Below are 15,163 nucleotides of genomic sequence, written 5' to 3'. Positions count from 1 at the left end.
AAGGTACTTATGTCTATAATTGTTGGGTTTTTACTTACTGCCCTCTGTCCATTGCGGTACCTTATTTCTTTGTGTTTGTTCTGCTCTTCAGAGTTCTTTCCTGTCTAAGGATTTGGATTTGGATTTGAAGCTGTCATTAAAAGACGCCATTCATGAATTTCTGATACTTGAAATGTTTATTCTATGGTCATCACAAGTGAGGAAAGAGACATTTCATGGTATCATTTGCAAACGAGGGAGCACAGATAACTTTTAATTTATCTTTAAAGGGAAGGGAGAATGTTCTCTCTTGTCATTCCATCCATGAATTCCCATAAAATGTGTTTGCTGTTTGTTTCTTAAGACAGAGATTGCCACCCAAAATCAATATCCAAGTTCTCTACACATCCAAGATAAGATATGAATGGCTTTAGAGTATGTGGCAGAAATGAGAATTCTCAAAATTCTGGTGTTGTCAACTGCTCTCTGATTTTCCAACATGTTAATTTGACAACCAAAATGGAAAGAACTCCAGAGTCATTTTAGTAGGTGTCCATCAGATACTAGGCATTGTTTTTGGAGATACAAAGCTTAAAAATACACAATCTCTTCCCTGTTCTGATTGTGCTTTCATCATACCAATACACTTTGTACTTGAAATTCATACAGCTTTAAGACTCATTATAAAATATGATGTATATGTAGCACATTAAAGTTCTGTAGGGAAGAGAAAAGAAAAACGATCTGTGAGAAAGGGCAAAGCATTAAATTCTTGGAAAAGGAATTTTCTTATTTCCCTTTACCTGGCAAAGGATTCACTTCATTGGTACCTAAGCTCTGTAAACTGTTTTCACTCCTTGGCCAATCATGAAAGCACTGTTAGTTGCCAAAGGAAGATATGATTTCAAATAATAGGAGACAATTACAGGTGCATGCCCTGACACAAATTAAGGTATAGAGATAGATCCTCTCAAAAGTATTACATATTCAAATGACTTGTTATAAGCTGATGAAGAAACAAAATATGAAATTACAAAATGGTTTCTCTGGCTTTGCAGATCTCTACCTGTGAAGTCTATGAACAAGTGTTAATACACACAGCAGAAATTCCACATCTAGGAGCCAAATATCACAGAGGACAAGTAATGTAATGTGCAATAAAGCAATTTCCTGAATGTTATTAGTCTGCATGTCTGCAGCCACATGTCTAAACCTCCATTATTTTTATTTTAACAAAGTTGAATAAAAAAATTATTCATTTACAGTCTTCTGCTTGGTTTGATGTTAAAAGGGATTATAATTGCAGTATGGAGAACACAAAACAATTTTAAAATTGAGATAAAGTTTTACTATGAGACTGAACATATGATAAGCAATTTGAAGTAAACCTCATGTTTCAAATAGTAAGTGAAAATGCATTCTCGCTTTGAGTATTTTGTATTCTGTGTCTTAACAATGTTAAAAATGCTGAAAACCAGTTGTTATGTTGCATATTTACATGAAGTCTGTGTTCTTTGTTATGTTTTTGTCCATTGGTGCAAAATTCTTCACCTTAGATGAAATTTTGGTATACGTGGTGATTGATAGATAGCAATCGAAAGATGGTATCCTCCCAGTCCTGTTTCTTCAGAAAGTCAGAAGATGGTTTTATTTATGTGTTGCAGATTGCTGTCGCTTTGCATTTTAGCACCACCTGGTGGACAAAATATCATTTGTTTATTTTTTTCTCTACTGTTTAAAATAGCCCCTTCACACTCTATACTCAATTATGATACACCTTAATAGACATTCAGTTGTGAAAGTTCTAAATTTTAAAGATTGTTGTAAGTAAAATAAGGTTAAAAAAATTAAAATGTTTCCCAAGTACTATTGCCAATTTAAATGCCTAAGTTTTTTAACCCTCATAAATATATCCAGATTTGAATAGTACTTTTCATTCATATGCAAAAATTGCTTCTTTCCACATTTTAATTACTTATTATTTATATTTTTCTTAATATAGAATTAAATCAGATGAAGAAGTTTTCTGTATGTACAAAATTGTGGTTTAAATTATTATTGTCTTCCAAAAATTCACATAATCACTTCGTAAATAGCACTTTATGAAGAATGTTCACACTATAAATTCTTACTATGCTAATATTTTATACAAAATTAAAATTAGTATTTTAATTTATACTACTACAGAATAATCCATTTTCCCCTTATAAATAAAATTCAGTTGTGGTCTTATGTGTATTAATTCTCAGATGTTAATAGTTTTTTGAATTTTACAGAAGAAAAATTTGATAATATCTTCAAATGAAAAACACAAATATAGTTAAAGCTAGTTTTGAGAATTGTAATCGTGTTAGTCTTTGTATAGTCCCACATTTCTATAAAATATGGTGGAAATTATTTCTATGAAATACAATGAAGAAGATAATTCATCTGCAGATTCCACTATGTTCCTTTGGAATGTACCACTTATCTGTTCTCTGGTAAAATTGGAGATCTACAAATTTTGATTGTGTAATATTCAAGGATTCAAAGATTCAGTAGCTAAATAGAAAGGTGGTAATTTTTTTTTTTTTTTTTTTTTTTGAGATGGAATCTCGCTCTGTGGCCCAGGCTGGAGTGCAGTGGCCGGATCTCAGCTCACTACAAGCTCCGCCTCCGGGGTTCACGCCATTCTCCTGCCTCAGCCTCCCGAGTAGCTGGGACTACAGGCGCCCGCCACCTCGACCGGCTAGTTTTTTGTATTTTTTAGTAGACACGGGGTTTCACCGTGTTAGCCAGGATGGTCTATCTCCTGACCTCGTGATCCGCCCGTCTCGGCCTCCCAAAGTGCTGGGATTACAGACTTGAGCCACCGCGCCCGGCCGAAAGGTGGCAATTTTTAAATGGAAAATATATTCCAGTCTCATACCTTTTGTATACCATTTAAAATAAAACTATAGCAGATGACAACCTTCATCGACATACATCTTGAAGTTATTTGTCATTTCAAGAAAACATTTAAAATTTTGTTCTCTCTCTCTTTCTCTCTTCTTTTCTCCCCCCCCCCCCCCGCAAAGGTCTTGGATGGTACACTGTAAATTCAGCATATGGAGATACCATTATCATGCCTTGCCGACTTGATGTACCTCAGAATCTCATGTTTGGCAAATGGAAATATGTAAGTATGACCTACCTGGGACTTGGTTAATTGCCCTTGTTCTTTTAAATAAAATTCTTTCTATGAGTAACCGTGAATTTCAAATTAACCTGAATGCGATATTGAACTGTGAGTACCAATGTAGGAAGGTAAAATTAATGTGTGGAATATGGCAAAAAATAATTCCTATCTTACATAACAAATGATATTTTAAAATAAAGCAAACCCATAGTTCTTAGAATGTATTATTCTGAAAGATTCCACCTTACATGTTAGAGGCAAAGAAAAAGGCAGAGTTCCAGAATAAAATCAGTGGATTATAGGACTGAACTCAGTGGAGGATGGCAACCTTTCTTCGTTTGCTCATGTTCTATTTGACGTGGTTATTGCAGAGACAAGATAGATCAGTAGATAGAGCCCTTAGACAGTATTTCAGAATTAATCATCAGTATTACAAGCTTGATTCTGACATTTAGCCTTTAAAATGTGTTGATATATAACACATTTTTATATATAACACATTTTATAAAAGGTCCTTTTTGTATTTAACAATGTTGATTTTTTCCCATATTTCTTTCAGATAGCAAAATCAAATTTTCTCAGGTATGAAGGCACCAATGAGTCTGGAAATGGAGGGTAGAGATCCTGGTAGGGAGATGTGGAATGACTATGTAACTTTGACTAATAAAATATCTCGATTTAATTAATGAATATTAATGCAAAATGTGTGTGTGGTACAATGTCCCAGTGCTGGACCACAGGAGACTCACGACAATCTGCAAGCTTCAAGTAGATTGTGTCCCTGGACACAATAGCAAAATTTCCCTAGCTCCTTGAAATGTTAAAAGGTATTTGCAAAGGAAAAGAATTTGATGGTGAAATACTTTACAAAAAGTTTGTTGCACCACTTCTCAGAGCCTTTCATACGTAAAATGCATTAAGAATTGTCTGAGGGCCATAGTTTGATTCATTTCTTAGGTTTATTTGACCACAGAACTTTTTTCCTCAGATATCTCCAAGAACAAACATTCTGCAGAACACACTCTAAGAAATGTGCTTAAGCTTGCACTCAAGGGGTGGTTTAACACAGCCTTTTAACATATAGGTTCTGAAATCAGCAGGTTCCACAATGTACTCACTGTGAGATTCTGGGCAGATGAATTAATCCCTATTTTTTCATCCATAAAATGAGATGAAAATATCTTCCTCGTAGTGTTGTTTTGAGATTACCTGAAGAAATTGATATCAAAATACTTACCTAGTACTTGCCGTGTAGTAATCATTCAACAAAGTGAACTCATGTCTGTGATGCTGCAGAATCCTAACCATACTATCCTCATGTGAGTGGGAAATGAAAGGAAAGGAAAGGAAAGTGGTAAGGCAGCACAGCATTTCTCTGTAGCCTCCTTCAATTTAGTATCCAGCTCACTCGAGGTAACTTTGAACTATTTCCGGTTTCCTATAAATGTGGAAATTTGACGTTAAGACCTCTGAGGACAGAGTCTACTAGTGCCCTCAAAATTCCAAGTGCCCAGGGGACTACCACATAATGCACTTATTCAATCAAATTTGCTGCCAAAATAAATGGAGTCAGGTGATGGTAAACTTTTATGATCATAGAAAATTCTAGCTATAACGGAGGGAGTAGCATTCACTCAGGGAATGGGGTTCACCTAAACTGAACTGGCACAGTGGTGCTGGAAATCAAACAATCATGGCAATTTTCACATTCTTAGTTAAGCAAAAGACTTCAGCAATACACTGAGATACATTTGAGGCACTATATGCTCTAAAGTCAATCTTGATTTGCAGAAATAGCATATATGCTCTAATTTAATGTAACCACCTAAAAGACAAAAGAAAGTTTTGGAAAAATTAGCCGAAGTAAACATAGAGAAGAAATGACCTGATTTCTCCTGGATCATATTGTAAATTCCCTATGAATGGAGATCATAGCTCCCTGTCCACTCCTCCCAGCCCTACTCCTGAAACCTCCTCACCATTATCTGTCATAGTGCCTGGTGCAGAAGAGGGATTGAAGGCTATCAAGAGTGGTGCAGTGTAACCATAATAAGACCAAGCTCTAAGCTCAAATTTTTGCTCTGCTAAGATTTCCCAGCCAAGACCTTGGGAAGTTATTTAACCAAACTCAGCCTCCATCGTCTAGTCTGTAGATGAGGCTAATATTTAAGTTTAACTTATAAGGCTGTTATGAATATTAAACTAATTACTGCATAGAAAGCCCAAAGAAAACATCTGCCGTATAGATAACTGCTCAAAAATTAGTAACTGTTATTTATTGCCTAAGAGAATGAATAAGGTAGTGGTCTAATATACTTTGCATAATGAAGGAATGACTTAAGATGAGGATTTGCATTGTAAACCTGTGATAAATCTAAAAGAGTTAAGAAGAATGTTATCAATATATTCAGATATTTAAGCAAATAAAACTTTTGGACTCCAATATTAACTTAGTAATTGATATTATTAATTCTTAAAACTTAATCCTCCTTGGAATCTTAAAATTTCTCATAGACTATAACATATATCACATTTAATTTTCTCAAAGGTCTTGTGTGGTACCTAAAGGAGGGACTGCCCCTGATTTTTGATTAAATTGCTTATTAGATGAGAGAATTTTTGTGTGACCAGAGGAAGAAATGCATTATATGCCTTGGCATAATTGTGTGTGCCGAGTGTATCTTATTTTGGTGATAAGTTTTGTATGAAAGTCTTTTGAGCTCATTGTTAAGATTCAGCAAAGCTATGGGTTGTGTTAGTTAATCTGATTCATTCCTTAATGGACATAATTATTTTACAAGGGTAAATGCTATTTCTCCATCAAGATTGGTTAAACTATTCTATGTATAAAGGTCAGCTACAGCAGTTTTGGTTAGAGGTGTGGACATTTAAAATATGTGGATTAAAGTAAAGAAGATTCCAAAGATAATTGCCCAAAATATCCTAACTAGTATTTGCAGCTCAAGTGTATGCCTGCCGTGATGGTTATCTGAACATCATTTTGTACCTTTGTTTGCATTTATCTATGTTTTATTTTATATTAAACATATACAGCCCATGTAAGTTTCAAAACAGTTACTAGTTCTATCCTCTCGGTGAAAAAAAAAAATCTCAGATTCCTAGAGCTCTACCCTTTCATTTTTACTCATATAAATTGATACCTGTAAAAGATCTTACAGCTCTCTCTTATGAAGAATTTTCTGTAATCAAATATTTACGTGAGAATTGTATACAAAATTATTCTTCGTAGACAAAAAATATAGGTATTGGTAGAATATGGCCAAGGAAATGTTGTTATTTTGAATGTAATCCTGAAACATCTGAATATGCTTGTGTTTAAAATGTATTATTATTTTAATTTTTAGGAAAAGCCCGATGGCTCCCCTGTATTTATTGCCTTCAGGTCCTCTACAAAGAAAAGTGTACAGTACGACGATGTACCAGAATACAAAGACAGATTGAGCCTCTCAGAAAACTACACTTTGTCTATCAGTAATGCAAGGATCAGTGATGAAAAGAGATTTGTGTGCATGCTAGTAACTGAGGACAACGTGTTTGAAGCACCTACAATAGTCAAAGTGTTCAGTAAGTAGTCTGCAGCAGTGTCACTGCTAAGTGGGATCGATGGCCAGTACCAGACCATGTTCTTTAGAAAGAAGACTGAACTCTCTGTAGTGTCTCTATAGCAGGTATCTATATAAGGGGATTTAAGGAGATTTTCATTCTGCTCGTGTATAATATCAGCAAGGAAAACAAAGAGTATGAAATTCAAATAGGAGATTTGCAGTGAGGAAATAAAATGATATTCTCTGTTGCTTTGTCATGTAAAAATGTCATGAACTATGATATGAAATACTACTACTGATAACTAGCACGTGATCTTAACTTTTACCGGCATGTACAAATAAGTGTTGTGTGATACATACATAGATATATGATACATGTGTAATCATGTATATCATGTATACATACACATGTATTTGGCTGAACCATATGAAATTGCCATTTTGATATATAACATAAAATATAAGCAAATTCAAACTACATTTTAACAGAGATCTAAATTTTCCATTTATATATATCTACATATATAAGTATCCTATATATATCCATATAAACATTTTATATATTATATATATTAGTATATATTAGAGCTATAGATACATTTCCATCCTGACCTTTTTTGATTGGTTATTGATTTAGATTTCAAAAAGTATTCACTCGGTTTAGAAAATTGTCCTAAAATTTCAAAAACTCACCACAACCTGAATGCTTATGTGGGATACACCAAGGGGAGAAAGTAGAGTAGGGATGGAAGAAGAGAAAATTGTAGAAGAAACTTGGAATAATTATAGTCACTATGACAAAATTACTTTGCATAATGATAGCATATAGTTAATGTTATTGTGCAAACAGCTGTGCAAATGAATGACTTGAGAAGTTATAATTAAAGCATTTCATCTTTTAAAACTCAAATTAAAAGTCCCACCTCTGTTACTTCACAATATTTTAGACACTACAGGGAAAGAAACAGGTCTCAAAAGTTTCAGAATGCCAATCTTTCAGTCTTTTTTAATTAGGGAAGAAGGTTTCACTTTACAACTTTTCCCCCTCTGCTTTCTAATAACTTGACAGCACCTAGAAATTATTAAAATAAATAGGGAAGAAAGAAACCCAGAGGGCCTTCCAACTGCAGCAAGTAACTATGGATTTTTCCTGTTTCTCTTGTAATAGCCTATGCAAGTAAGTAGGTCTGTCCCTCAAGTATTTATATGGACTTCAAAGCTCCTCTGGGCTTATGATGCAGATTCAAAGCATGCTTATACTATCAAAGGAAACCTTTGTTCCCCAGAAGAACCTTGTAAAAGCATATTACATGTTTCAGTTAATTACCTTTCAGCTTAGAAGGCACTTTCCAGAAACCATCCACGCTTCTTGATCGTTTTATGAATCAAACCAAGTACCAAGTGTTTGCAGTCATGCTCGTTTCCATAAAACATCCCAAATAGTCTGCATCCTACATTTGCCAGTGCCCCATGTATTTTTTTTTTCTTTTCTTCTATTTCACTTTCATGTTATTAGAAAGATTAATAGTGCACTGCTCAGGACACTTTTCTAAAGCAAGTAATCAAAAAGTTTTTTGGTGAAAGTTATAATGTCATAATATAACCAGTCATCAAAAATGGACCACAGTAGGTACAGAGGTTAAGTCGCAGCACTCTAATGATTATGTGTATTAATTTGTCATTGTCAGGTTTCATTTTTAAGGTGTTAAAATTTTCCTACATCGAGATGGTAGTATACAAGGGAGTTGAGAAAATTCAGTTGGTTTCATTTGGAAGAATTGTTTGTGACAGTTATCAAAACATTTTTTTGAAAAAAAAAATCATTAAGCTATTCTTCATATGCAAGAAATCATACCTATAAATCAACCCAAATCTGATTTTTTCAGAAATCTGAAAAAATATCAGTTGGCCTAAGTCAATAAATGTATAAGCTGATTTGGAATACAGGGAATTTCTATAATTGTGAAAACAAACTCACACCCCACCTACCGCCAGCACCCACCTACTCCCTTCTCTTTTTGATGTTGTTGAAAACAAAGTGATTCTCAGAAACAGAATTTGCATTCCAGGATGTGGGCCAGGGAGAATTTACATAGACAAGTTACACACTCTTGAAAATGGTGTTTTATACTAGAAATCGTGAGACCCTCCAAATCCAGTAAAATGAACAGCAGAACTTACTATAAAGACAGTGTTTGCAAAAAGCATATAGGGGCTTCGGTTTGGTTTTGTTTGTTTCGTTTTGTTTTGTTTTGTTTTCATTGAATTTACTTTGGGTCACTTTCTGTGAAGCAAAAAAGTAGCTGTGACAGGGAGACTTTCATTCTCTGCATGTATATATTGCAGTCACTTAAGAGTTACTAAGCCCATCAATCAGTCCTCTGTTTCCCTCTGTTGAATCACCTAGCAACGTGCACCGTGTACCATAGAATCAAGTGTGGTTAATGGAGCCAGTCTCAGATCAGGCTGCTGCTGATTGCCATCCTCATATGAGAGCTAAGTCAAAATGTTTTTATTCAAACTAGAGCCCCTGGCGAATGACCTTGCTATCTTTAATGTAGGTTTGCTTGTTTAATTTTAAGCTATTCCTCATATGCAAGAAACCATACCTATAAATCAGCCCAAATCCAAATAAGTGGCTTTCTTGGTCACCACTAATCAGCTTTTTTCTTTTAGTTGAATGGCCTCAAAATCAAACTGTGTTTTTATTTAGTGCACATTTGAGGTTAATAAAACCATTCAGAAGCAAGTGTCAACCTTTAAAGGTGCCCAAAGATTCATTCTAGTGATTGTGAAAAAGGTCTAGAAGTCAAATGGGTACCCAGAGAGCCAGAAGGCTGTTGGTGGTGAGATGGAGCAGTCACTGAGCGGGTCACCAGGAGACCTTACTTTATGAGATCTGCTGCCAATTTCTGACTTTGGGCAAGTCACCTCACCAGTCTGGGGCTAAGATTCACTCCTCATCAGTAAAATGAATACTTTGGATGAGACGGGAAGTTTTCCCATTCTGCTGCTAGGATCTTCAGGAGTTAATGAAGACAGCTGAGGAAAGTGAGGAACTATTTCTACCTGATGAATGAGACTTCGATCTAGTCAACATTTCAAAGTTTTTCATGATAATTTGTTCATGGAAAAAAAAAAGGGAGGAGTGGCTCCAGCTCTAAAAAACATTTGAAAGCCACACCCCATGCTAATTGCAAGTCTAGTCTACTCTGGTGGTTCTCTGTGGTATTGGGGACGCGGAGTCTGCTCTGTGGTACATATGGACCGGGTCTTATGATGATGGGCCGGGTTTAGTGACTTCACACAGAGGTATTTCAGAACTTTTATTTGGATTCCTTCCATTTGAATACTGTTCCGACTGCTTTATCAGAATTAAGTGTCTTTGCTTTCACCCTCCTCCTAAAAGTCATTCAACTTAAAAGTAAAATTTTTGGGGGTGTCGAGGGGCGATGACGCAGAAAATGATCTGTTTAACAATGAGATCTACACCAGATATTTCATTTCAATTGTTTAAATATAAAAGATACCTTTTGCGGCCGGGCGCGGTGGCTCAAGCCTGTAATCCCAGCACTTTGGGAGGCCGACGGGCGGATCACAAGGTCAGGAGATCGAGACCATCCTGGCGAACACAGTGAAACCCCGTCTCTACTAAAAATACAAAAAACTAGCCGGGCGAGGTGGCGGGCGCCTGTAGTCCCAGCTACTCGGGAGGCTGAGGCAGGAGAATGGCGGGAACCCGGGAGGCGGAGCTTGCCGTGAGCTGAGATCTGGCCACTGCACTCCAGCCCGGGCGACAGAGCAAGACTCAGCGTCAAAAAAAAAAAAAAAAAAAAAAAAAAAAAAAAAAAAAGATACCTTTTGCCCACAGTAGTTTGCTTGAAGTACTTCATGATTTATGAGGGGTGATTGCTGACAAAGTACTGGGAGGAGCAGTTTTGAGTCAACAACGACCATTTACATCTGCCTTCACTTGCTCTCCTCTCTTATTAAATGGAGCTATCCTACGTGTAGGTTTTTACAGTAACACTAGAACACTGCAAGTGATACAGAGCAGTTGTGCCTTCTTCACTACATTCTCACCTTGCTATGAGCTGGCTGGATGCCAAAAAATATACATTTTAGTAGTGTGCTGATTTTTAGATTCTCTGAAGGCTAATGTTCATAGCTCTTACTAGCAATAGTCTGGTTATCAGAACAAAAAGAGCTATCTATTTCAGTATATTTCTTTCTGACCACTCCCCAGCCCCTTACCACAATTTCTTTCTTCTCCAGCTATAAAATCTCCTGTATAACTCTGCAGATGTTGTAAAACAAAAAGAAGTAGAGGGAAAAGTAAGGGCACTATTTATGAAATGTTTTAATTGGCACTAAATATTACATGTAGCTTAACTTTTCACTATATACGATCAGCCCTTAATGGATATTAGTGAGAGCCCTACAATTTATTTGGTTGAAAGCCACTATCCATGGCAAGTTAACACAGGAACAGAAAACCAAATACTGCATGTTCTTACTTGTAAGTGGGAGCTAAGTGATGAGAACACATGGACACATAAAGGAGAACAACACACACTGGGGCCTTTCAGAGGAAGGAGGATAGGAAGAAGAAGAGGATCAGGAAAAATAACTAATAGGTACTACTAGGCTTAATGCCTAGGTGATGAAATAGTCTGTACAACAAACCCCTATGACACAACTTTATGTAACAAACCTGCATTTGTACCCCCGAGCTTAAAACAAAAGTACTAAAAAAAGAAATCATTTGAGACTTAGCATTATATATCATTGCCAAGATATTGGCACATACTACATGTTGCCATGAATATCAGCTGCCTCTGTCTCTAACACACACATCTGTGTGCGCACGCGCACACACATACACACCTTGTAAACTATCAGATTTAGAATAAACATTGTAAGATATTTTTAATCTCTCTATTCTATGATTTTAAACTGCTGTAGTGTGACCCTATTATAGCTTCTAACTACTTAAGATAGCCAGGTCAGCAAAAAAAAGAAAATAAACAAAGGCATGGTTTTTCCATTTGATATTCAGTTGAGTGATATAGAGAAACTCAGTCAAGAAGATTCAGAAGCAAAATTTGGCTTCAATCATTACACTTGACTAAATTACTTTAATGATGCAAGTAAATTTGTAGTGTTGCTTTTCCTTTCAATTATGTACTTGGTTATGAATCCTTGAGTCATGTTAAGACATAATTCACATAGACTATTTTTTAACACTTTGGAATCAATATGCAATTTTGCTAAAATAGTACATGTCCTCTTTTATGGTCCTCCAACTAATACCCATCAATTGTTACAACCTAATGTAAAAGAAAATTACATTCAAGATACATAGTTAATATAGAGGGCTCGAAACAAACATTTAAGGAGAAAATAACTCAGGAAAATGAAATAAGTATTACCATTACATTCACAATACTCACTGTGACCCTCTTTTCCAAATAGAGAGATGAATCATAATGTAAACAGGATTAAACTTTAAACATCCTTTCATCAGGTTTCCTTAGATTTTCATTGAAAAAATAAGGAATTTTATAAAGCATTTATGGCAAGAAAACACATATGACCAAGAGTAAAGGACCAAAGATCGAAATACAAAGTGTTTATGATTATGGGTGCATTGATAAAACATCACAGGGTTTATAAAGCAAAGAAAAGGTATACATTTTCTATTAGAGAAAGAGTATGTGCTCAACAGTCTTGATATTTTACTTTGGTGAACTGGAACATAGTGAAACTTGGCAAAGCGACCTACCAAATCTGTGTATTTAGAACCTAAATTTATGGGGAGAATTGCTGAATATCACCACTTATTCCATGGATAATACTCTTGAAGGAGAAACTAAGAACGTCTTTACCTTTTTTTCATTCATTTTGATTCTTGATTAGCTACATAAATTAACCGCATATTTTACGTCTATTGAGCTCTCAGAGAGGGTGTCACTAAATAACTGATTTCAGTTTCCAGAAAACTTTGACTGACTTACACCCCAAGAATTTTATTTTTGTTTAAATATTTCAGTTGCATCCTTCTCTCAAATGTATTAGATATATTTGCCTTTTTAAGACATGGATTCCAAATAAGATTCAGTATTTCATCAATAACTCAGAGTTGCAATTATGAACATTAATAACATTCTACTAGAATAGTGATAATGACAAGGTTTACTCTGATGTGAAAGACTTTAACCCCCACACAATATGTTTCCCAGAAACTGGTGTCTATTTTGAGAAGCTTTTTTTCTTGATCAACTTTTTATCATTTTATGGTCACCATCCTACCAATCAGGTCGTCAGGTGTCACTTCTAGTTTGTGTTAACGTTAATTGCCTCTGTTGTGTCTTTCTATTTTTCTAAATTTATTTTTTCTATTGTTCTATTCTGTTTATGTTTTGTTCCCAATCAGTGTACTTGGAAACTAGAAATCATCACTGTGAAAATTGTACCTGTGGAATTATATTTCTTGAATTAATAGTTAAGTAGACCCTCTTATAAAGTACATGAGTTTAACACATGGGAGGATTCATTATTTTTGTTCATTATTCTAATATCTAATATAAAACATATATATGAGGGGAAATTAACTCTAGATATTAACCTAAAGAAGGTTATATTTGTTTCTCATACAGTCTAAAGATATTCATTTTGCTACCCCAGAGACATTTTGTCATTTTCCTTGTTTTCTATAATGATCTGGGGAGGTAACATGTCTAATAACTGAATTACAAATTGAATAATAATTATACAAAAGCCAATTTAGTTTGGTAATCAAAATTAAAAGTATTAGTTGGTAAACAATAAGACTATAAAAGAAAAAGTAGCTGATGGTTTAAATACATTTGTTTATAAGAAAATAAAATAATTTTGGTCCATGAGACTCACAAAAATCAGTGACAATGAGGCAATATACTTTTTGTGTAAATGAATTGTTGGAGCTATTTAAAAAGCGCAAAATCCATCATTGATAGAAAATAGCAGCTAAGAATAAAATAACTTAAAATCAGTTTAAGTAGTAAATTGTTGCTGCAACTTTTAATCAATTGCTCCTGAAGTTTTTATTAAAATTTATGTTTCTTAGAACTTCCTGTATTTAAAATATTTTTGTCCATTATCTCAGGTTCCACATTTGAAAGATTTTCTCACATTTACAGTTTCATATTGTGACTTGGCTTAAGAGGTAAAGTTAGAGATATTTCAGAAATTTGGGTTTATAAATTCCTTCACTTGCTTTCTATTTCCCATGATTTTAGAACAGTGTTTCTCAAACTTTATGGTGACTGAGAATCCCCTAGAAACTTGTTTAAAATGTAGAGTTATGGGATTTTGTTTTTCAGGAATTCTGATTCAGTAGGCCAAATAGGGCTCAGAAATCTGAATTTTAAACAAGTCCCTTTGTGATTCTGGTTCATGTAAATTAATGTCTTCACTGAATGAGCTGGAAGTTACTGATAAGTAAGAAGTGCTCATGGTACTCAATTAGAGACAATATATCCTATATAGGATATATCCTATTCCCTGTTTCACTATCAAATCCATATTCACTATTTATAAAGCATTCAGAACGAATTATTGATATTTTATTCAAATGAATTACAAGCACTGAAAATAATATTTAAGATAGTAAATATTTGAAAGGGATAGGCCTATAGATTCCCTAAGTCCAGAATGTATAATGAAATCTATTTTTATTCTGTTGCCTGTTCTGTATTGAGTAAATGAATTGTTTCTGCTGTAAATCAAATCACAGAAGTCGCATTTTTCTTACATATGTACTTAAAATCTTTCTCTGCTTAACTTTAGAGCAACCATCTAAACCTGAAATTGTAAGCAAAGCACTGTTTCTCGAAACAGAGCAGCTAAAAAAGGTAAGAATTGTTTTTGATTAATACCTTTATTTAGCCCAGTGTTGTAAGTGCCTTCTTCTGACCTTACATTCCAGGACAAATGAGATAGGCTTTGCTCTTGTGGAGATGACAGTGTTGCAGCTACCAATCAGAAATTATGCACAAGGCACAGAGGGTACAACACACTCACAGTCTCAGGTGACCAAGGGGACATCAAGGAAGGTGGGGTCATTTCTGAAAAGAGGAGTCATTCTTATTTGAATTAATGGATTAATAGAAAGATGAAGCCAATTGGCATGATTCATGCCTGTAAGCCCAGCAGTTTGGGAGGCTAAGGTGGGAGGATCACTTGAGCCCAGGAATTCGAGACCAGCCTGGGCAGCAAGGCAAAACCTTGTTTATAAAAAATATTGAAAAGTTAGCTGGGCATAGTGGTCCCAACTGCTTGGTAGGATGATGTGGGAAGACTGCTTGAGCCTAGGAGGTCAAAGCTGCAGTGAGCCGTGTGGGCACCACTGCATTCCGTTGTGGGTGACAGAGCAAGACCCTGTGTAGAAAAAATAGAGAGAGAGAATGATGAAAGTTGA

General features: G+C 35.1%; 1 protein-coding gene across 2 annotated transcripts in view; it reads left to right on the top strand.

The window, feature by feature from the left end:
* Window positions 1-15,163, top strand: part of ALCAM (activated leukocyte cell adhesion molecule) — a 217,162-nt gene that overhangs the window by 149,233 nt on the left and 52,766 nt on the right. For both annotated transcript variants that reach the window (XM_033211402.1, XM_033211401.1), the window contains exons 2-4: window positions 3,036-3,136; window positions 6,502-6,721; window positions 14,533-14,597. In XM_033211402.1, coding sequence (XP_033067293.1) covers window positions 3,036-3,136; window positions 6,502-6,721; window positions 14,533-14,597 — 386 coding nt within the window. The remainder of the gene's footprint in view (window positions 1-3,035; window positions 3,137-6,501; window positions 6,722-14,532; window positions 14,598-15,163) is intronic.

Source organism: Trachypithecus francoisi, unplaced genomic scaffold, assembly GCF_009764315.1.
Source record: "Trachypithecus francoisi isolate TF-2019V2 unplaced genomic scaffold, Tfra_2.0 Lachesis_group0, whole genome shotgun sequence".
Taxonomy (NCBI): Eukaryota; Metazoa; Chordata; class Mammalia; order Primates; family Cercopithecidae; genus Trachypithecus; species Trachypithecus francoisi.
Note: the sequence above shows the minus strand (reverse complement) of the source record. Positions and strands in the feature narration are given on the sequence as shown.